The following is a 24,195-nucleotide window of genomic DNA, read 5'->3' as shown; positions in this document are numbered from 1 at the left end:
CATATGTTTGAATTAATATTATTCTGAGATTATGTCTCAATTCAGTAAGTTTAGTACTTATGGAGGGGGTGGGGTTAGTTTTATTAAAAGCTTCCAAAGTATCAATTTCCTTTAGTAGATTAGTATTTTTTTGCTGCCGCTGCTTCCTAAGCCTAGCTCCCAGCTGTATAAATATTCCTGTAACTGGCCAAGTGGTCTTCTAGTAATTTTTTAGTTTTAGGATTTTGGATGATGTAGGAGTTGGCACGCCACATATAAGTGGTGGTATTAGGGTAAGAATCTTTTAGTGTAAGTAAAATAGGAGCGTGGTCTGACCATGCTATTGTTCCTATTTTGACTTGGGACACTTTTTGTAATAGCCACTTGTCTTTTAGGATCAGGTCAATTCTTAAGTATGTACAGTGCCTGTGTGAAAAGAAAGAATAATCCTTCTCACTGGCATGTAGACAACGCCAAGTATCAAATAGATCATGTGAGCATAAAAAATTGTTTAGAGAAGAAGTTCTTTTAGAAGGGGCTGTAGTAGAGTCTTCATAAGCCCATTTAAAAATTTAATTTGCCGTTTATTAGGTACATAAACATTTAACAGAGTGTATCGGGTGTTATTGATATCGCAGACTATAATGAGATAGCGTCCTGCAATGTCTGTCGTAGCTGAAATTAGGTTGAAAGCGATTGTATCCTTAACCGCAATCATCACCCCTCTTTTTTTTGCTGGCATGTTGGAGAAGAAAAAATGTTGGAAAGATTTATGCGTACATTTAGGTGGTGCTTTTTGGTGAAAGTGGGTCTCTTGGACGCAAAGCACATCACATTTAGATGAGTCTGCTTCTCTCCACAAGGATGCTCTCTTAGCTGGATGATTTAAGCCGTGGGCGTTTACTGAGAGAATATTAACTGGCATCTTGGTATTTTAAATGGTGTGTTTGTGTCTGATGATAAACGTACTCACAGTTAGGAGCATATGCAAGTTGGATGTGTTCTGATAATGTTCTTTTGTTCCTCTTGTGGACGATCATGTTGAGTTTGTAGATATCTTGATTGCGGCAAGAGTGATCGATAAATTCTTCTGGATAGAATGGTGGGTATAGTTCCTGTAAAATAGGGAAAAATGGAAAGCAAAACAAAAGAAGAGAACCATAAAAACTAGAACTTAAAAGGAGGGTTATGTTAACCCTTGTGCAGAACATGTCTGCTCAGGTTTCAGGAGCTTGTGGTGTGGCGTAAGCTCCAATAAGCAGGGCCCTATGTTGGGCTAGCAATATGAGGCATAACAGTGAAAGCTTAAGGTGGCTACTGTCATTTGTAGGCTGAGGCTTGCTGCCAATCTGGAGGAATTTTGTTGAAGTTCCTGTCGTCAGAGGGGGTGGTATATTCTTCTGAGGTAATTTTCCATTTTTGGAGCAGTTGGTATCCCTTGGATGGGGATGTGATTATGTGGTTCACGCCATCTTTAGTGACCAACAGTTTAGTTGGATAGCCCCATCTGTAGGTAATGTTATGGTTCCTTAATGCTTTGGTAATGTTGTTCAGATTTTTGCGCAGTTGCAAAGTAAATTGTGATAGATCTGCGTAGAATTGTAATGCAGCATACTCGGTGTCACGGTGCTCCCCTTTACGTGTGATTGTCATCAGGCGTTCTTTTGATTGGTAAAAGTGCATTCTGAATAACACATACCTAGGTACATTTTCTGGGATAAATGAAGGTTTAGGTAGCCTATGTATCTTATCTATAGACAGCTCTATGGCAGGTACTTCAGGCATAAGGGTGGTTAGAATTGCAGTCGCATAGGAACGCAGATCTGAAAGTTGCACTTTTTCCGGTATTCCACGGATTTTAACGTTATTGCGTCTGGATCTGTCTTCTAAATCCGCTAATTTAGCTTTGATCCATGTTTGTTCTTCTTCCGCTGTATCTTGTGCGTCTACCAGGTCATTAATGGTGGTGGCATAGTCCCCCATTCTGGTCTCTATATGATCTACTCTTTCTCCCACTGCAGTTAGTTCTGTGTTAAACTTACTCATGCATGCCATCATGTCGGTGTGCAGTGTGCTTCTTAAAGATTTGAGCATGTCTTTTAGTGTAGTGTCTAACACTGGCTGGTTCAGCGTGGGGAAGGAGAGTATGGAGTCTGGGAGTTCTCTTGTGTCTTCTTGTGAGTCTGCATTAGATCTTACCTCACAGTTCTGTGTCCCAGAATCGTCCATTCTGAAGCGTGCCTTGGCTGAGCTTCTGTTTAGTGGTGAAGGGGGTTGTGAGGATTCCTCCATATTGAAAGAACGTCTGTAAGCCTGGGAGTTGCGGCCCTGTGGTTGTTTGTGAGCCGTGCGTTGTGAGGGAGAGGAGCCAGCGCCATCTTGCCCATGAGGCCGCGGTGGCTGTGTGTAGTAGCCCGTGAGCTTTTTCGGACGGTGCTCCGCTTGCTGTTTTCTAGGCATGTTACCTGATGGTTAGGGGAGCAAACCGTTGGTATTAGAGGGGTTTACTATGCCTCGAGTCGCCATGAGCCGCTGTTTCGTCCCACTATATGCTGGAGCTCGGGAGTCACACCGCCATCTCGGTGGAGTCCAAGCCACGCCCCCCCCCCCTTAATTGCTCTTTTGAGCTCTTCTTCAGAGATGGGGTTGTCTAGGTCATGAACATCTTCTCAAGAGATGGGTCTGGGGCTAAACTCCTTGATGACGTCTTTGATGAGGGCTGCTCTTTTGGACTGTAGTTGCTTCAGATTGTCAGGGGAAATTGCAAAGTTCAGTATAGTATCGTTCAAAGTGGGATGCTATGTCAGCTGTAACTGTACTAGACCGTCCTAGGGGATCTTTAATGGTGTGGATGTTGGTGCTCGCTCTCTTTGTTTGGATAGCTCTAGCCAGTAATCTCCCTCTTTTTTTTCCCTGTTCGTAGAAACATTTTTGGTTAAGTATAAATTTGTACCTGTTTTTACGATCAAATACATCTAGGAGTAGCTTCCTAGTTTGAGTGAGTTTTAAGTATGGCTCTAGGGCACGCGACTGTCTATGGACTAGTTCTAGCGTCTTAATTTTGTTGATCAATTGATCTAGTATTGTTGCCTGCTGTGCTTTTTTCCGGGTGGCTTTCAGTGCTAAAAATTTCCCTCGGATAACACACTTGTGTGCTGTCCATAGGGTAAGCAGTGCTATCTCGGAATTTTTCATTCTTCTGTCACATAAGCTAGTGCGAATGTGGTTAATGTCACATTCTGATGTAAGCAGTGAAGAGTCCAGTCCAAATTTTGATAAACGGAATTCTGTCTGGGAGTGTTAGGGAAAGGGTAATCGGGTGATGATCTGAGAAGAGCATTGGCTCAGTGGTAGTGGTCTTTAGGAAGGGGAGATCTTTTTGGGCAAGGAACAGGTAATCGATCCTGGAATACTTGTTGTGGGGGGCTGAAAAGAAAATGTAATCTTTCTCGCTTGAGTGTAAGGTGCGCCAGGTGTCATGCAGTTCTTGTATCTGTGTTTTAATTTGTCGCAGCGCTTTATATAGCAGGGATGAGGATGAGTCTAGCAGGGGGTGTAGTGCCACATTGAAGTCCCCCCAAGGATCGTGATCCCCGATTGGAAGCCAGCAAGGAGGGTTGAAATAGATCTAAAGAAACTGACTTGGGCAGAGTTGGGCTGTATATATTGGCTAAAGTAACCAGACGATTGTGTATGACGCCCTTCAAGAAAAGGTAGTGACCTTCTGGGTCTATGAGGGAATCTGTCAGTTGCCAGTGAAGGTTTTTGGAAATCAATATTGAGACTCCTTTCCTTTTAGCTAGTGAGTTGGTGGCATGGAAAAATGTTGGGTACATACGGGTCGTAAGTTTAGGAATACTATTCGTGCAAAAGTGTGTTTTTTGGAGAAACACCACATCTGCCTTTAACTTGTGCATCATATTTAAAATTTGACTGTGCTTTTCAGGGATGTTTAGTCCTTTTACGTTTTGTGAAACCACTTTAAGTGTGGCACGTTTCATGGTAGAGTTTGGGGCGGTCATGGTGTCCGGGTGTTGTGGGGTTGTTGAGGAAAGTAAGTGGTGGATAAGCCTTATGCCGCGTACACACGACCGGACTTTACGGCATACTTGGTTCGGCGGATCGGACTCCGTCCGACAATTCGATCGTGTGTGGGCTCCAGCTGACTTTTTTTCCCCAAAAGTTCAACGGACCTAGAATTGAAACATGTTTCAATTCTTTTCGATGGACTCGAGTCCAGTCGAAAAGTCCACTCGTCTCTATGCTAGTCCGACGGACAAAAACCGACGCTAGGGCAGCTATTGGCTACTGGCTATGAACTTCCTTGTTTTAGTCCGGTCGTACGTCATCACGTACAAATCTGTCGGACTTTGGTTGATTGTGTGAAGGCAAGTCTGTTCATTCGGAAAGTCCGTCATAAAGTCTGTCGAAAAGTCCACAGGACAAAGTCTGCCGTAAAGTCCGCTCATGTGTACGTGGAATTATAGGTACTTTACTGGGGTACGTGGGCATAGCCTGGGAGGGATTGAATTCCCCCGAGGACTTCTCAGGTATTAGGCTGTGAATCGCTGTGGTGGAGATTGGGGAAGGGAGGGGGAGCAGAAGGGGGGTGGGGTGATTGGTTGCGATTCTGTGTCCTGCGGGGAGCGGGACCGGATTGTGGTGACTTCTCCTTCAGACTTCTCCTTCAGTTCCTTCAGTTTTACCATGTCGGCTGCAGTGTAAGGCTCCGCTAGTCTGCTTGCAGGACCTCCGTGGAGTAGAGCGAGAGGTTCAGGCAGCCATCTTGTGTCAGCACCAAGCCACGCCCCCTGGAACTATTAAAGAACTATTAGCACCATTCTCTACAGCTGAAGTCACCAATGCAATTCAATCACTCCCCCTACATAAATCTCCCCCGATGGATTCATTAATTAAGAGACAGAGAGGCTAGGGTATACAGAGAGGCTAGTGTATACAGAGAGGTTAGAGTATATAGAAGACAGGCTAGTGTATACAGAGAGGCTAGTGTATACAGAGAGGTTGGGTATACAGAGAGGCTAGTGTATACAGAGAGGCTAGAGTATATAGAAGACAGGCTAGTGTATAAAGAGAGGCTAGTGTATACAGAGAGGCTGGGTATACAGAGAGGCTAGTGTATACAGAGAGGCTAGAGTATACAAAGAGGCTAGAGTATATAGAAGACAGGCTAGTGTATACATAGAGGCTAGGGTATACAGATTGGCTAGAGCATATAGAAGACAGGCTAGTGTATATAGAGAGTAGAGAGGCTAGAGGTTACAGAAGACAGGCTAGGGTATACAGAGAGGCTAGTGCATACAGAGAGGCTAGAGTATATAGAAGACAGGCTAGTGTATATAGAGAGTAGAGAGGCTAGAGTATATAGAAGACAGGCTAGGGTATATAGCGAAGCTAGTGTATACAGATAGGCTGGAGTATATAGAAGACAGCCTAGTGTATACAGAGATGCTAGGGTATACAGAGAGGCTAGGGTATACAGAAGGCAGGCTAGGGTATACAGAGAGGCTAGTGTATACAGAGAGGCTAGAGTATATAGAAGACAGGCTGGTGTATACAGAGAGGCTAGTGTATACAGAGACGCTAGAGTATACAGAGAGGCTAGGGTAGTACAGCGTTTCCCTTTCCGCCTCCTCCATGGTGTGCACTCACCTGCTGCCTCCCCAGCTCAGGAGATCGTGTGAGAAAGTTCCTTTTGACTCTATGATATGGGCAGAGTAAGGGAGGAGACTCGCTCTCACACTGATCTCCCGCCTCTGGCTGTCAAGGAAGTGCAGACTCAGTGAGAGTGCCGCGGCTGTGCGGGACAATGCAGTGTCAGGCAGCCTGTGACACTCGGTAGGGCTGGCCCTTGACTCGGGGCTATGGGCCCCAGATTCGAGGCTCTAGCCTCAATAGCCACCCTCTAGTGATGCCACTGGTGTCCAGGAAGTTTTCAGACATGGATGGAGGGGAGTTTTCTTTGCTCTTTGTCTTGCATTTATTGTGACTCAATGTTTTATTATACAGTCAGGTCCATAAATATTGGGACATCAACACAATTCTAATCTTCTTGGCTCTATACACCACCACAATGGATTTGAAATGTAACAAACAAGATGTGCTTTAACTGCAGACTTTCAGCTTTAATTTGAGGGCATTTACATCCAAATCAGGTGAACGGTGTAGGAATTACAACAGTTTGTATATGTGCCTCCCACTTTTTAAGGGACCAAAAGTAATGGGAACATTTTCTGCTCAGCTGTTCCATGGCCAGGTGTGTGTTATTCCCTCATTATCCCATTTACAAGGAGCAGATAAAAGGTCCAGAGTTAATTTCAAGTGTGCTATTTGCATTTGGAATCTGTTGCTGTCAACTCTCAATATGAGATCTAAAGAACTTTCACAGCAAGCCATCATTAGGCTGAAAAAACAAGACAAACCTATCAGAGAGATAGCAAAAACATTAGGTGTGGCCAAATCAACTGTTTGGAACATCTTTAAAAAGAAAGAACGCACTGGTGAACTCAGCAACACCAAAAGACCCAGAAGACCACGGAAAACAACTGTGGTGGATGACCAAAGAATTCTTTCCCTGGTGAAGAAAACACCCTTCACAACAGTTGGCCAGATCAAGAACACTCTCCAGGAGGTAGGGGTATGTGCGTCAAAGTCAACAATCAAGAGAAGACTTCACCAGAGTGAATACAGAGGGTTCACCACAAGATGTAAACCATTGGTGAGCCTCAAAAACAGGAAGGCCAGATTAGAGTTTGCCAAACAACATCTTAAAAAGCCTTCACAGTTCTGGAACAACATCCTATGGACAGATGAGACCAAGATCAACTTGTACCAGAGTGATGGGAAGAGAAGAGTGTGGAGAAGGAAATGAACTGCTCATGATCCAAAGCATACCACCTCATCAGTGAAGCATGGTGGTGGTAGTATCATGGCGTGGGCATGTATGGCTGCCAATGGAACTGGTTCTCTTGTATTTAATGATGATGTGACTGCTGACAAAAGCAGCAGGATAAATTCTGAAGTGTTTCTGGCAATATTATCTGCTCATATTCAGCAAAATGCTTCAGAACTCATTGAACGGTGCTTCACAGTGCAGATGGACAATGACCCGAAGCATACTGCGAAAGCAACCAAAGAGTTTTTTAAGGGAAAGAAGTGGAATGTTATGCAATGGCCAAGTCAGTCACCTGACCTGAATCCGATTGAGCATGCATTTCACTTGATGAAGAAAAAACTGAAGGGAAAATGCCCCAAGAACAAGCAGGAACTGAAGACAGTTGCAGTAGAGGCCTGGCAGAGCATCACCAGGGATGAAAGCCAACGTCTGGTGATGTCTATGCATGCCAGACTTCAGGCTGTAATTGACTGCAAAGGATTTGCAACCAAGTATTAAAAAGTGAAAGTTTGATGGATGATTGTTAATCTGTCCCATTACTTTTGGTCCCTTAAAAAAGTGGGAGGCACACATACAAACTGTTGTAATTCCTACACCGTTCACCTGATTTGGATGTAAATACCCTCAAATTAAAGCTGAAAGTCTGCAGTTAAAGCACATCTTGTTCGTTTCATTTCAAATCCATTGTGGTGGTGTATAGAGCAAAAAAGATTAGAATTGTGTCAATGTCCCAATATTTATGGACCTGACTGTAATACATGAATATTGCCTGCACTGACCTCTGCCTGTTTACAAACTACACTGTTGCCTGATTAATTTGTACTTTATCTTGGATTTCAGTCAGCTCATCCATTGTCGCCAGTGGGGGTTGGGCTGTCCAGAGTCATGTAGTGACAGCCTATGCTCCTTGCAGTTGTCCCTGGAGAAGACCAGGCACTTTTTAGACTCATGGGAGCACAAGTTTTCCAGTAGGTTATCATAAGGTCTACACAAACCGTGTGATATCATCCCTTTTAATTTAAATGAATTACAAATAAAATAAATTAAAATAGCCAGTTTAGTAAATAACTGAAATAAGAACATGAATTGAAATGATTATGCAGTATTCTTTCACTGAATTTAAAAAAAAAATAATTCTCAGAATATAGGGACGCTTGTGCGTCATATCCACTCACTGCTTTAGTGTATATACCTGCTTCTCTGTATCCATAAGATGTTATGTCTTTTCAGACCTTCTTAACAAATCATTAACAGCGTTCTATAAATAGCATGGATCCTAAGTAATTTATCATGCCAATGACCCTACAGATTTGTAACTGGATAATGCAATTAAGTTAATATCTTTGTAAGACCCCATACACACTATACAACTTTTGTTGTCTGATTTCCTTTAGAAACTATGTAGTGCAAGGGCCTGCCTGATTCCATGCAAATTGAAACTCTTAAGGTTCAACCTCATATCATATGATTTTGATAAATCCGAAGGAAAAAATCTACAGAAAATTGTATAGTGTGTATCCAGCTTAAATCCTTACCTTCTTATTAGTAAACTGTACACCCCTGAAATAAAGAAAGCTGGATTTGTAAGTTGCCATACTTCACCTAAACAATTTTGGCCGCATGAAATATTCTAAAGGATATTTGACATCTGAGTTATGCTGTAAGGATGTGGTTCTGGATAAAGGTTGAAAATGGCTGCCAAATTTAAATGTCAGGGCTGTGACATTGACCTTTTCTGGATGCATGGAAAGGTTGACTAATCCACCTTCAGTTGACTTTTTTTCTTAGTATCTGCTATACTTATTCAATACAAAAGCTTAACTGCAGCTCAGTTACACTGGAGTCTGCAGATATTTGTTCTGAATAAATACAAATTAAATCTTATAAAAAAATTAAAATAAATCAACATCATTTTTTTTTACATAAAGCTTGTTATTAGTAGACATAAGTACTATATATCTATTGGTCAAGTGTTAGGCTTATGGGTGTTTGGGACTGACTATAACAGAAATATATCTGGAAAGATTTCAGATCCTATAACTAATCTTCTTAACCCAGGCTACTTTACAAAAAAAGTGTCCCTTTTCCTAAAGGTAAGCCTGGCAAGCAAGGGTTTTCTATTTTATAGCATGATAAATGGGAGTAAGCCTGGCTACTGCTTTGCTTAAATCTGTTCCTATACCTACCTGCAATGTGTAGATCATACAAGAGAGAGGAAAAGTAGGAACACTTCTCCTAAAAGTCCAACATGGATGAACATGACTGGTGCCTAGTGCAGGGTTTCAGAGGGGTTTACATATGATATATTCACCAACTACAAGCTAAAAACAAAAAAAAAACGTTATTAACAAAAAAGGTTAAATAAGCCATAAAGGCTCCATTTTCTGATTTGTCCTAGATCCCCAATAAGGTTAGAGCTATGGAAATATAAAAAACCTTCATATCGTCCCCTTGCAGCTCCCAGCCAACATGGATGAACATGACTGGTGCCTAGTGCAGGGTTTCAGAGGGGTTTACATATGATATATTCACCAACTACAAGCTAAAATCTAAAAACAAAAAAAAAAACAAAAAAAAACGTTATTAACAACAAAGGTTAAATAAGCCATAAAGGCTCCATTTTCTGATTTGTCCTAGATCCCCAATAAGGTTAGAGCTATGGAAAAAAAATACCTTCATATCCCCTTGCTGCTCCCAGCCCAGAATAAATTATTTGCGGAGTGTAGATTTCACCCTCCAGTTTCCACATTACTTGTTTTTTTTTCTAAAAAAACAATGCTCATCTAATGCTAATGAGCCTATGGCATGGTGATAAGCCTGGCAACAGCATATACATTGTTGAACCATCCTGTTGTACAGATATTAGCCCCTACAAGAGAGATATGCAATTAGCGGACCTCCAGCTGTTGCAGAACTACAAGTCCCATGAGGCATAGCAAGACTCTGACAGCCAGAAGCACGACATCCAGAGGCAGAGGCATGATGGGACCTGCAGTTTTGCAACAGCTGGAGGTCCGCTAATTGCATATACCTGCCCTACAATATGCCTGCTTTGCTGAGCTGATATCTTTTAGAGGGTGAATGATACTCTTTTCATTTTGTTAAAAAAAATATATAAAATGCTCCAGTCTAAAAAGTACCTGTAGAACATCACACTGGAGAGGTAAAAAGTAAGCAATTTGCTGGCAAAGAGAATATTAATAGCGTTCTAACTTCTAGTTATGTCAATTCACTGTCTACATTTTCTTTTCTGTAGGCACAACCGCACTTTACCTATTTCTACTAATGCATCCCTACATCATTAGTAACTTTCCTAATCCAAAGACCTTTGAGGAAGTGCAATTTTTTATTGGAAACAACTATCACAAGGGGATTGACTGGTAAGATGAATTAAACAGAAATTAAGATATTGCACACCACTTGATTTTTTTTAGATGATTCAACATGCCTTTCTAAATACCAACTACTGTATACAGAACTAGAGGCACTTAGGCACTTAGAATAGTATTAATGACTAACGTAAAGGGAATCTGACATTCAACTAAAAAACAAAAATCAAAATGCAGCAGATTTCGCCAACTCCTTGAAGGTATACTTGTTTCGAGATCATCATGTCGCTCACAAGTACTTCACTGCCCCAGAACTAGTATAGGTACATAAGGCAGTAGTAAGAAGCACACCAAAGTTAGTGCTTTATAAATCATAAATCAGTAAAACTCTAAAAAATACAAAAATGATTATGAGAATGTCATATAAATACAGCATAATAACATAATTTTTCACAATATAGAGACCAGGGACACATGAGAGTCTGTGTATAAACAATTTGTTAACGTCTCAAATGTCTCAGCATTCATGCGACAGTCACAAATAATACCCATACTGTGTAAAATGTCAGTTGCTATTGCCTTTCACATGGTGAATGTAAAGGCCATAAAAACATTAGACTCTGTTCTTTTGAAGTGCACTGCATTTGTCTTTTTGTCATGGATCTGCAGTAGTGTTCCTGTCTGCTTTCCTCTCCATGTGATCAGCTTAAAAGACTGACCACCTCTCACCTGGCTGTTTAAGTAATCTTCCCTTAAGCATGGCTCCACCCCAGGCTCTAATTAGGAACACTATATTAACCTGTGCATTGCAAGCCAGCCTAGCTGATCAATATTGTGTGTTTGGCTTCCGTGTGATCTTTGCTGTGTGTCCTAAGTCTGATCCTGTTTACCGACCTTGGCTTGTTCTTGACTGTCCTTGTCTGCTTCATATCCTGACCTTTGGCATGTTCTTTGACTATCCCTATCTGCTTGTTGCCCTGAACTTTTGGCTTATCTCCTGACTATCCTTGTTGTCCCGGTCTGCTGCTTCCTCCCTATCCTCTAGCAGTCCACTGTGAGCGTGAGCTGGGAGACCCTGGGGGCCGCCACCTGGAGCCAGACTGCAGCGAGGTCCATCCCCACCATCAGGGGCCCTGTGAACATCTGCTGGCTCTTAGATTCCGCGCCCTGGGAAATCTCATGCTCTAGCTTCCTGTGTGATCCGTGTTGGTGCTCCAGAGTACCTGCTTTCCTGAACAACCCAGAGCTTCATCCGAGGCATTCAGCCGAAGGGTACACTACCTCAGTGGTGCACTCCTGACCCCAAAGGGGTGCATCTGTCACCTGGCCTCAGTGTAAAAGTTTCCTGCTTAGGGTTCCTGGTTGTTAGGGAACCGACTCCTGTGGATGTCCTAAACTAGTGGCTCATCCCTGCCCAGCACATTCAGCTGTCAGCAGAAAGGTGAATGTAATCAAATGTAATAACAGGCTCTTAAGGTCTGGCATGAATTTGAAAGTAAACCTCTTAAAAACACTTTGGATTTGGTATGAATTTTAGGGTGAAACACCAAACAAAAAACAAGAAAAAAAAAGCCCCTTGAAGTTCATATGGGAGCCTTATCCAGTCATACAGTCTTGCAGGTCAGGTAAAGGGGGGGCTCCCCCCAGAATCTTACTGGCTTTGTGCTCGTAACATGGGGGGGTTGCTTGCTAAGGGTTGCCCCCCAGCAAAACCTCTTATTCTCATGTTGACGAGGACAGGGCCCCTAGATACTACGCAGCATGAATAGGACATAGTACCCCTATACATTTACAAAAACAATTTAAACAGTAAAAACACACTCACAGTTTTTGACCAGTCCCTTAATTAAAAAAAGTCCCACAATGTAAATTCACCTCCAGTCATGTGGTCAAGAACCTGACAGCCACCAACACATCAAATCCCATCGCTTCCCTCCTGCCACATGACATCTCAGGGTTCCCATTGCTAAAGTAAACAAAGGGGTGGGTTCCCCCTGGGGATGTCATTGATCAAACATAGACATGACCCTCTTTGATCAATGATGTATGGTATGGAGTTTGGGGGGATATCATAGCATTTTTTCTTACCCTTTAAAATCCATAGCAGACTGAAAGACCTGGTATAAATTTTAAGGTTGACCTCACCCCATTTTTTTTTACACAGTCCTTGCCCTTTGGTGGGGATAAGTCACTGATTGTTCGGTTGCTGGCAGATGCCAGCACCCTAACATCAAGGATCTCTAAGCAAAAAGGTTTCACATTTAGCAGTGATAGTAAAACTAGTAAAAGTGTTTCAGTTCCCACTGCAGCTGAAGGTTTGTCCGAACACCTATTTAATCGGCTGTTCATTAAACCTCCCAAACAGTGGATGAACCTGCAGCTCAAAAACATTGCATACAGTGCAGGGGTCTCATATTATTTACCCTTCTGGTCAACTGTTCTTAGTCTACATATTTAGGCTATTTTCTAAATTTAGGCCTGATTCACACCTATGCATTTTTTTGTGCATTTTCAGTTTTGCAGAAACACACTACAGTCTATCTAACATGGTTTCCTATGGACCACGTTCACATCTGTGCATTTCATGGAAAGGGTCAGGGACTTTTTTCTGGTTTTTGGTTCCATAGACATCAATGGATCAAAAAACGTGTATTGAAAAACGCAAAATGCACCTGGAATATGCAAACTGCAACCTGCATAGGTGTGAACTAGGCCTAACTCTTTTCATTGAATGTTCTTAAGGCTTTTTTCTCTTAGGAAGGCAATAAAAACTGACATTTCAAACATATTACAAAAATTATTGGTATTATTTGTTACTTATCCATGCATGCTGAGACATTCTCGAAGTGACTTTTTTATGCATAACCCCATATTAAGTGTTACAAAGTAATCAATATTAAATATAAACCATGATTGGAAGAAGACAGATCAGAATAGTGAGTGAGAAGGGGTGGAAGAACTTCTGTTCCTCCATCTCTCTTGAGAATGTGAATCCAGAAGTGCTCAGCTCTGGGTAGTCATCAGTCCCCGGATAGGAGACCCAGGTGAAGTACAAAGTTAAAGTGTAACTAAAGGCACAAATTTGTTTTATTAGTTTTGGATAGCGTGGAGAGGGATTAGAAAACCTGTCAGTTTTTATTGTTGTCTCTGCCCCCATTAAGGAGATTCACCTTTTCTATTTGTCCAGTTTACCATTATAATTGAAAGTGAAAGTAATGCCATGTACACACACATGGGTGGACTTTTTGGCATCAAAGGTCCGATGGTCTTTCCGACGGACGTTCAATGAACTTTTGACGGACTTCCGACAGACTTTCAAATGAATGGACTTGGCTACACACGATCACACCAAAGTCTGATGGATTCGTACGTGATGATGAACGACTGGACTAAAATAAGGAAGTTGATAGCCAGTAGCCAATAGTTGCCCTAGCGTCGGTTTTTCGTCCATCGGACTAGCATACAGACGAACTGATTTTTCGACCGGACTTGAATCCGTCGGAAAGATTTGAAACATGTTTCAAATCTAAAGTCTGTCTGATTTTCGACCAAAAAGGTCCGTCGGAAGTCCAAGGTCCGTTGGATTGTCCGACGGATTCGTTCCGGCGGACGAGTTCGGTCGAAAAGTCCGCCATGTGTACATGGCATAAAAGAAAATCCCACATTTTGGGTTGTCCCCAGAAAAGTAATAGAGGGGAAAACTTCCGATGGCCACTAGTTCTTGTGACCTGGGAGTCCCCAAGGAATTCCCGAAAGGTATTTCTTCTCACTTCCTCTTTGGCTATGGGACAGGAAGTAAAGGGAAATTTCCACAATGGGACACAGATGGCAAAAAAAATCTGGCAGGCCTTATAACCCTCCCTTACTCTATCCAAAATGAAAAAAAAGTTTTGCCCTATAGTTCTACTTTCAGTGTTTCCTGAGTGCAGAGAAGGTCTCGGGAATCCAAAAAAAGCCCGATGTCTCCATAAAGGGTACCCATTAGTCAAGTTAAGAGAAAACAAATAAAACAAAATTAAAAAGTGCAAAATAAAAGATATATTATAAAATGTATCAAAAAAAGACCAAAAAATTAAAGCCCCCACCCCTCTTACAAGCACATTTGTACTTTAATGCATGCATTTGGTGCACATCTGTACATAAATGATGATTGTGCAATACACGATGGGTATTGCCACACATTCCCAAATGAGAGGAGTAGTCTATGGTGATCATTTATAATTAACTCTAAGCTGATGACCTGTGAAGGCTTTAAAAGATTTGTTTCTGGATAATTATCGAACATTATAGTCTGTCATCGTTTCACAGGTGAATGCGTTTTTGACTCTTCGCACTCTTTTATATTTTACAGAGGATTTCAAGATTTCATATGTTTGATGTGTACTAAATTAATTTACGTTTATTCTTTACAGAAAAAACATTGCTTTAAAAGGTAGCACAAATATCATAACATAAAAATTGCAACTGCCATTTTACAAGGTCTCTGTTTTCAAAAAATAAATAATGTTTTTGGACTTTAAGGCCCCTTTCACATGCAAGCATAAAATGACAGTTTTTACATGTGTGCAAAAAATGGCCCAGGCAGCAAAGGGGCAACAGCTTATGTTTAGCCAACATTTTTAAAATGTTTTTTGTTTTGTTTAGACTTGAAAAAAGTAAATATTCTGTAATATTTTTATTGCTGTCCATGCCCCTTTGGGGAGATTTCAAAGCAAGACAAGAAACAAAGTAACTGGTTGTTACTGGGTCAAGAAGACTTTTAGTCAGTAATGATAATCTGAAAGAGGTTCACATTCTTCCCCATTTTACTGCCTTATCATTTATTTTTATTGACCTTGCACGTGCTATCCAAAAACTAAGCATGTACTGTATAACTTGCTAAAGTCCTCACAGCATATTTTTCTCTTACTGTCTTCAAGGTATATGGATTTTTTCCCTTACACATCTAACAGCACTTCAGATTTCCTGTTTGAGAAGAGTGCAAATTATTTTCATTCAGAGGAAGTACCCAAAAGAGTTGCATCACTCCTCCCAAAAGCAAAGGTTATCACCATACTTATTGATCCATCTGACCGAGCATACTCTTGGTACCAGGTATGGTATTATGATAAATACACTTTGTCTTTTTTTTTTTTTTTTAATACTTTGCAGTATAATGAAATAGTTAATTTGCATATAAAGCTTTTGTATGGTCTAAAACACTTTAGTGTATTTTTTTTTTATAAGTTGCCTCTATACTGTTGTCTTTGCAAAATAAAATGTTGGGATTTTAAAGCTGAAAACCCACACCAACAATTTACTTGGATGCATCCTATTTAGCAACACCTATAGCACTAATAATGTTCAGAATGTTCCATAGAAAGGCTTCCAATTTAACCACTTCAATACAGGGCACTTATACACCTTCCTGCCCAGACCAATTTTCAGCTTTCAGTGCTGTCACAGTTTGAATGACAATTGAGCGGTCATCCATCACTGTACCCAAACTAAATTTTTATCATTTTGTTCCCACAAATAGAGCTTTCTTTTGGTGGTATTTGATCACCTCTGCGGTTTTTATTTTTTGCTAAACTAAAAAAAGAAAATTTTGAAAAAAATAAAAGTTTTTCTTTTGTTTCTGTTATAAAATTTTGTAAATAAGTAAGTTTTCTCTTTCACTGATGGGCACTGATAAGGTGGCACTGACAGGCACTGATAAGGCGGCACCGATGAGGTGGCACCAATGAGCAGGCACTGACGGGCACTGACGATGGGCACTGATATGTGGCACTGATGGGCACTGGTAGGCCGCACTGATGGGTGGCACTGATATGCAGAACTGATGGGCATTGATAGGCAGCACTAATGGGCACTCGTGGATGGCACAGGTGGGCATTGATGGGCACTGAAAGGCTGCAAAGATGGGTTTTTATGGGTGGCACTGATAGGCGGCACTCCAGGCACTGATAGGCAGCACTGCTGGGCACTGATGGGCACTGATAGGCAGCACTGCTGGGCACTGATGGGCACTGATAGGCGGCAATGATGGGCATTGATACGTGGCACTGAGGGCACTGATACGCGGCACTAATAGGCATCCCTGGTGGCACTGGCAGTGGTAGGCATTGTGAGTGGGCACTGATTGGCAGCTGCCTGGGCATTGATTGGCAGCTTCCTGGGCACAGATTAGTATTTCCCTGGGGGTCTAGGGGGGCATACCTGGTGGTCCAGTGTGGATGGCCATCCTGGTGGTCCTGGGCGGCATGATGGTGGTCCTGGGCGGGATCCGAGGGGGGCTGTGCTGATAAACAATCAGCACAGACCCCCCCGTCAGGAGAGCAGCCGATTGGCTCTCCTCTACTCGTGTCTGTCAGACACGAGTGAGGAAAAGCTAATCACTGGCTCTTCCTATTTACATCATGATCAGCTGTGATTGGACATGGCTGATCACGTGGTAAGAAATAAAAGAAAAATACCGCGCTCAGAGCACTAAATTGAATACAAGTGCAGCTGCAACAAACAATCACAAATATCAGTGTGACACACCAAATCAAAAAGAAATAATAAGTGCGCTTGCAATACAAATAGTTCAGTAATAGTAAATTAAAATTACAAAATATTGGTGAAAGTTCTGAAAACATGAATAGAAGTTCATTCATAAATGGGACACAGTGATAGAGAGTCAGTGATGAAAATGATGTGCATCCAATGGATGGGGATCCAACATCCAAAATCCAACCACCTCAACCCACATAAGAGGGAAGGTGGAAGATCGAGATGTAAGGAAAAGGTATCCAGATTTCAGGTGCATCCAGGTGGCAGTGTGATTAAACGCTCACTGTGGCTAGTGAGAGTAGACAATGCCTCATCTTTGGTATTATGGGAAAAATAGTGTCTTGTTGTTGGGTGTCAGTAGGGGTCATCATTCCCCCTACTGACACCCAACAACAAGACACTATTTTTCCCATAATACCAAAGATGAGGCATTGTCTACTCTCACTAGCCACAGTTTGGTCATCCTAATGTCTGAAGGACAGTAAACTGGCCCTTTGTTTAGTAAGATTGAAGACCCCTGCTCTGGCGGTAAAGAGTGATCTGTCTACCCTGGGAATATCGCAAACACCTGAGGATTCGAATGTGGGAGCTCGTTTATTCCTGCAGAGGGTGGTATCTGATCACGTGGTAAAGAGTCTCTGTCAGAGACTCTTTACCTAGATCGGAGTTGCGGTGTGTCAGACTGACACACTGCAACATCAATCGCCGTGATGCATGCCCCCGGGGGCGCGCAGCAGCTTAATATCCTGAGGACATCATATGACGCCCAGTCAGGATATTGAAACCACTTTGCTGCTGTCATTCTGCTATATGGCGGGTGGCAAGTGCTTAAAGTGGTAATAAACCCTGCTTGGTCATTTTTACCTACAGGTAAGCCCATAATAACGTGCACAGTTTAGGAGATATTCACCCTGGATGCAGACAGTTGCATCACCGGTGCATGCGCTCTGAAAGTCTGGCATACCTTGCCGGAACTTAGTGCCAAAACAGAGGGCTCCCACGCGCATGTGTGGCAGTGATGTAATCGCGAAGAAAAGCAGCGCTGCTCTAAGGGTAGTAGGTAGTTAAAAACAATACTTTATTATTACAAATTGTACACTCACATTTGTGTGATAAGAAATAGGCATAGGTAGGTTCTCCTGGGCATCGCAGAGTCACATCACGAACCAGATGGGCTGTGGCAGGGCCAGCCTCGGCCGCTTGCGGTGGAGTCCATAGCTCCGAGGCTTGGGGTTCCCTCAGGCGGCGTGTCAGCAGGTTCCTAGGAAGATGACGTCAGGTGGAGGAGAGAGGAGGGGAGGGACAGGGGCAGTACACAGGAGTGGCCTGACAGCGTTGGTACATGTCTAACACACGTCAGCTGGGATAGTGGTGTGGCTCGTAAGCGCAGGGAAAATGTGAAGAGGGGAGGGGTTATGGTACTAGAATGAATGATAGTTAGAAAAAATAAGAAAATGGGAAAAAATAAGGGAAGGAATAAAAATAAAAGTAAAAAAAATAAAATAAAATTGAGACTATGAAAAATGAAAAATATAAAAAAATATAAATGAGAAATATAAAAAGAAAAATTGGAAATAAAATGTATAAAGAAATATATATTTTATGAATGTATATACAAAAATTAATTAAAAAATATAGAAAATATATATAAAAATATATATATATTAAAAAAAAAAAAAAAAAAAAAATATATATATATATATATATATATATATATATATATATATATATATATATAAATATAATAAATATATAAAAAGAGGTGGGAAAAACATATTAAAATAATAAAGTGCGCCTGCGGGACTAATATGTGCGCAACTAACATATATGTGCATGAGGGGCATATATGTGCGCAAAAGCATATGTGCGCACTTGTATGTTTATATGTACAGTATGTATGTGTAACTGTGTGCACGTAAGTATGGAAATAATACTTGTGAAATGTAATAATGTTGGAGGTAAAGACAGGGGGTGTGGAGCTGGAGTAGGGTAAAAAGGGAGGTATGGGCGGGGTGGGATGGGAGGTAGGGGAGTTGGGGAGGGAATTAGTATAATGGAAGTAATGTAATGGGTGGGGGGAGGGGAGGGAAGGAGGGGGGAAGAGGGGGAAGGGGGATTAGGGAGAAAGGGGTGGGAGAAAAAGAAGTGGGGGGAGAGGGCCAGGGGGAGGATTCGGATGGGGAGTATGTAATGCAAAAGGCTGGGAGTGGCTGTTTAGAGGATGGATTGAGTTTCAATCTCTTCATTTAAGCCTCCCAGCTTAAGGCAGTCCAAAGTATATATCCAAAAAGTCTCCCTCTCACATAGGCGTTTGATGCGTTCAGCTTGAGGGAGTTTGCTGGGGATGGCCTCTATGATCTAGACTTGTAGGCCATTGGTGGAGCCTTGGTGAAATTCTGAGAAGTGTCTTGGGATCATGAGGTTCTTGTTATCTTCAATAGAGCGTCTGTGTTCTCCAAATCTCTTACGTAATGTCCTGGTGGTGCGGCCTACATAAAGTAGATTGCATGGGCACGAGAGGCAGTATACTACAAATTCAGTGGAACAGTTGAAAAAATGACCAAGTTGATATGTTTTCCCTTTTGTGGTAAAGTATTTCTGTTTATGCTGGACGAATTTGCAGGTTAGGCATTTGAGCTTGCGGCATTGGTACATGCCTTTGACGTCAAGGAAAGTGGGTGTGACAGTTGATTGGGGTCTACGGGTTTTTAGCTTGTTGGGAGCTATCTTTCCTTTTAGGTTTTGTGCTCTTCTGTATGTGATTTTTGGCTCTTCATCGAGACTATTTTTGAGATGAGGGTCTTCTAATAGTATGCCCCAGTGTTTCTGGAGGATATGTTCCATTTTTCTATGTTGGGTGTGGAATTGGGTGATAAATCTGGGTGTTTGGGATAACAGGATGGGTTGTTGGTTGTTGGGTGTCGGTGCTTCACTCAGGAAGTGGTTGTAGGCTTCATCCACTAGGGGGGCTTTTTCAGAGAACTTTTTCTTGAATAGACAGCTTTGTTCCATGTAGTCTTTGATCCGGGTACAATTATGTTTCAAACAGCAGAATTGGCTCTTTGGTATGTTGGAAATCCATCTAGGGTGGTGACAGCTGTGGAAATGGAGGTAGGAGTTGCCCGCAGTGGGTTTCGTATAGTTTTTGGCATGGATGTGTTCATCCAAGTGGCTTAGTTCAAGGTCCAGGAAGGTAAGGGTGTTCGGGTCACAGACTGAAGTAAATTATAGGCCTAAGTCATTGGTGTTGCAGTAGGCCACAAAATCATCAACTCGGGATCGTGTACCATCCCAGATGATGATTGTGTCATCTATGTATCTGCTGAAAAATACAATGTGTTCAGAGTAGGGGTTGTTGTTCCAGATTGAGTGTTGCTCCCAGAAGCCCATCGTCAGGTTGGCATAGCTGGGGGCGAAGTTGGCACCCATGGCTGTGCCTTGGGTTTGTAAGTAATTTGTGGAGGCTATAATGAATTCTGCCTGTCTGAAATTGATCTGGGGGTCTTAAGAAAGAAAATACTTGATGGCTTTTAGTCCAATTTAGTGTGGGATTGATGTATAGAGCGAGCAGACATCGAGAGAGAGCCATAAATAGGTGGATTCCCAGCAGTAGTTGCTTAAAATGTTGAGTAAGTGCGTCCCATCACGGATGTATGCCGGCAGTTTCTGGGCCAGTGGTTGCAGAAAATGATCAATGTATAAGGAAAAAGGGTTGGTGATACTGTCCATGGTAGCCACTATGGGACATCCAGGAGGCTTGGTTAGGCTTTTGTGGATTTTGGGAAGGTGGTAGGAATAAGGAGTATTGTAGTTATCCCGTTTGAGGAAAGCAGCTTCAATTTTTGTGATGATACTATCCGCTGTAGCCTTGTCCACCAGTGTATGGGCTTCAGGTATGAACTTGGGTAAAGGGTCACCAGGCAATTTGATGTAAGTATTGACATCAGATAGAAGTCTGTGGGCCTCTTGAACATATGTATCTCTGTGTTGGATGACAATCCCACCTCCTTTGTCAGCTGTTTTTATGATGACATCTGTATTGTTGGTTAGGGCCTTGAGACGTGCCCTTTCTGATGCTGAGAGGTTATGATTGTGTGTGGGGGTCGGAGCTTGAGAACATAAGCATTTAATTTCGGAGAAAACAACTTGGTAAAAGCTCTGTAAATATGGACCTTTGACATGGGTGGGGTTGAAGATGGATTTGGGGCGGAAGGAGGTGTGCTGGATGGGTGGAGAGGTGGGGTGGTGCACAGTAAGATATGATGGGCAGATATCTGTATCACCATCTCCAGTATAGAGGTCCTCGAAGGAAAGCTAGGCAGGAAGCATCTAATGAGTGGTCCAGGGTGGAGTCATTATGGTGTTCATCGGGTGCATTTGCTGTGGTGGGATTACTTGAGGCTTTGATATTGAAGAACCTTTTGACAGTTAGGTCACGGATGAATTTGTTGAGGTCTCTAAACAGAGTGAATGGGGTTTGGACCAACTGAGGGGGCAAAATTGAGGCCTTTGCTCAGTAGTGACATATCTTCATGGCTAAGGGTTAGTGAGGATAAGTTGTAGATCTTTATCGTTTGGCTAGTTTTCCCTTTCTCCTTGTGTCTTCTTCTACCCCCTCATCTGCTGCGTCTTCTAATTTTCTTTTTTGTGCAGGTTGGGGGGTTTGGACTAAAAAAGAGGGCTCAGGTGTGGATGAAGGGTTTGTGGTATCTGGCCTTTGTGAGTTGGCCTGCATGGTTATCGGGGGTAGGTCTATGGTGCTGGATGGTGGTCTCAGCCTCGTAGTGCCCATGGTTTTAGAGGGAGAAGGATAGCATGGGGTAGTGGAAGTGATTGAGCGATTTTCGGTTGGCTGGGTGTTAGTTGGAGACATTGCACTATGGGTGGTGTTGTTCCATTTGCGGTTTCCATGTCTTTTTAGCTTGGGTTGGGTGGTGGGGGGATGGAGTGGTGTCTGTGGAGGTCGACGTGGTGGGCTCATCTGTGCGTTCATGTGGTTAGAAATAGGTTCTCTCTAAGGTGGTGGAATAGAGCGAGGACCATGGTGGTTATTGGGCTCTGAACGTGTGTATGTTGGTAGGGCTTGCCGTCCGGGAGGGTAGGTGGGGGGAGTAAAGGAGGTATATTGGATGTTTTCAGGGGTGTTTTTGAATACTTTTGATGACGTGTAGTCATCAACGTCTCGCCTCATTTTTTTCAATTTGGTTTGGATTAATAGGTCCTCATCTTTTTTTTGGTCTTTTTCTTTAAGATGTGGAGCCAGGTCATAGGGAGTTGATTAATCTCCTTCTGGAGCTAATGGATGTATGTTTTGACCTTCTCTGTTAATGTTGCAAGTTCATCTTCTCTTTGTAATATTATGATGTCTATCCATTTTTGGGAGCAGAAGTCTGACACGTATTCCCACTCTTTTTGTCGTTCTGGTGTGAGGAAAGAACATCTATGTTTGATTCTGAGGCCTCTAGGGGTGATTTTGGAGAGCCGGTATCTTTGCAGAAAAAACTTGTCCCACCATTAGTGGTTGAGGGATATAATAGTATCTTCAATTTTACTGAACATGGCACAAAATTTACCATATCATGCTTGATTGATGGTGGCTTGGTTGTCAAATAGGTTAGTTGGAAAAAGGGAATACAAGTATTCCAGGTAGTCATGTCTGACTTCCTCTAGGGCTAGGATTAAATCCATCGGAAGAAAAAAAAAGGGGTGGTATACAATGGGAAATGGGATACGCTGGTTACACAATATGATACAGGCAGAAGGAGATTAATCACTGACCTGGCTCCACATCTTAAAGAAAAAGACCAAAATAGATGAGGACCTATTAATCCAAACCAAATTGAAAAAAATGAGGCGAGACGTTAAGGACTACACGTCATCAAAAGTATGGAAATCCCCCAAAACATCCAATATACCTGCTTTACTCCCCCCCACCTACCCTCCCAGGCGACAAGCCCTACCAGCATACACACGTTCTGAGCCCAATAACCACCATGGGCCTCGCTCTATTCCACCACCTTACAGAGCACCTATTGCTAACCACATGAACGCACAGATGAGCCGACCACGTCGACCTTCACAGACACCCCCCACCCCCCCACCACCCAACCCAAGCTAAAAAAAAAAGGAAACCGCAAACAGAACAACACCACCCATAGTGCAATGCCTCCGACTAACACCCAGCCAACTGAAAATCGCTCAGTCACTTCCACTACCCCATGCTATCCTTCTCCATCTAAAACCATGGGCACTACGAGGCTGAGACCACCATCCAGCACTATAGACCTACCCCCGATAACCATGTAGGTCAACCCACAAAGCCCAGATACCACAAACCCTTCATCCACACCTGAGCCCTCTTTTTTAGTCCAAACCCCCCAACCTGCACAAAAAGAAAATTAGAAGACGCGGCAGATGAGGGGGTAGAAGAAGACACAAAGAGAAAGGGAAAACTAGCCAAATGTTAAAGATCTACAACTTATCCTCACTAACCCTTAGCCGTGAATATATGTCACTACTGAGCAAAGGCCTCAATTTTGCCCCCTCAGTTGGTCCAAACCCCTTCACTCTGTTTAGAGACCTCAACAAATTCATCCGTGACCGAACTGTCAAAAGGTTTTTCAATATCAAAGCCTCAAGTAATCCCACCACAGCAAATGCACCCGATGAACCCCATAATGACTCCACCCCGGACCACTCATTAGATGCTTCCTGCCTAGCTTTCCTCGAGGACCTCTATACTGGAGATGGTGATACAGATATCTGCCCATCATATCTTACTGTGCGCCACCCCACCTTTCCACCCATCCAGCACACCTCCTTCCGCCCCAAATCCATCTTCAACCCCACCCATGTCAAAGGTCCATATTTACAGAGCTTTTACCAAGTTGTTTTCTCCGAAATTAAATGCTTATGTTCTCAAGCTCCGACCCCCACACACAATCATAACCTCTCAGCATCAGAAAGGGCACGTCTCAAGGCCCTAACCAACAATACAGATGTCATCATAAAAACAGCTGACAAAGGAGGTGGGATTGTCATCCAACACAGAGATACATATGTTCAAGAGGCCCACAGACTTCTGTCTGATGTCAATACTTACATCAAATTGCCTGGTGACCCTTTACCCAAGTTCATACCTGAAGCCCATACAATGGTGGACAAGGCTACAGCGGATGGTATCATCACAAAAATTGAAGCTGCTTTCCTCAAACGGGATAACTACAATACTCCTTATTTCTACCACCTTCCCAAAATCCACAAAAGCCTAACCAAGCCTCCTGGACGTCCAATAATGGCTGCCATGGACAGTATCACAAACCCTTTTTCCTTATACATTGATCATTTTCTGCAACCACTGGCCCAGAAACTGCTGGCATACATCCGTGATGGGACCTACTTACTCAACATTTTAAGCAACTACCGCTGGGAATCCACCTA

The 24,195-nt window shown here is 42.6% G+C and overlaps 1 protein-coding gene across 2 annotated transcripts in view; it reads left to right on the top strand.

Moving 5' to 3' along the window:
* The window catches only part of LOC141111122 (bifunctional heparan sulfate N-deacetylase/N-sulfotransferase 4-like), a 761,202-nt gene that overhangs the window by 669,396 nt on the left and 67,611 nt on the right, over positions 1-24,195 (top strand). For both annotated transcript variants that reach the window (XR_012236388.1, XM_073603162.1), the window contains exons 9-10: positions 10,149-10,272; positions 15,141-15,315. Coding sequence is in view for 1 of the 2 variants with exons in the window: in XM_073603162.1 (XP_073459263.1) it covers positions 10,149-10,272; positions 15,141-15,315 (299 nt within the window). In the remaining variant the exon portion in view is untranslated. The remainder of the gene's footprint in view (positions 1-10,148; positions 10,273-15,140; positions 15,316-24,195) is intronic.

This window comes from Aquarana catesbeiana, linkage group LG01 (genome assembly GCF_042186555.1).
Source record: "Aquarana catesbeiana isolate 2022-GZ linkage group LG01, ASM4218655v1, whole genome shotgun sequence".
Classification (NCBI taxonomy): Eukaryota; Metazoa; Chordata; class Amphibia; order Anura; family Ranidae; genus Aquarana; species Aquarana catesbeiana.
Note: the sequence above shows the minus strand (reverse complement) of the source record. Positions and strands in the feature narration are given on the sequence as shown.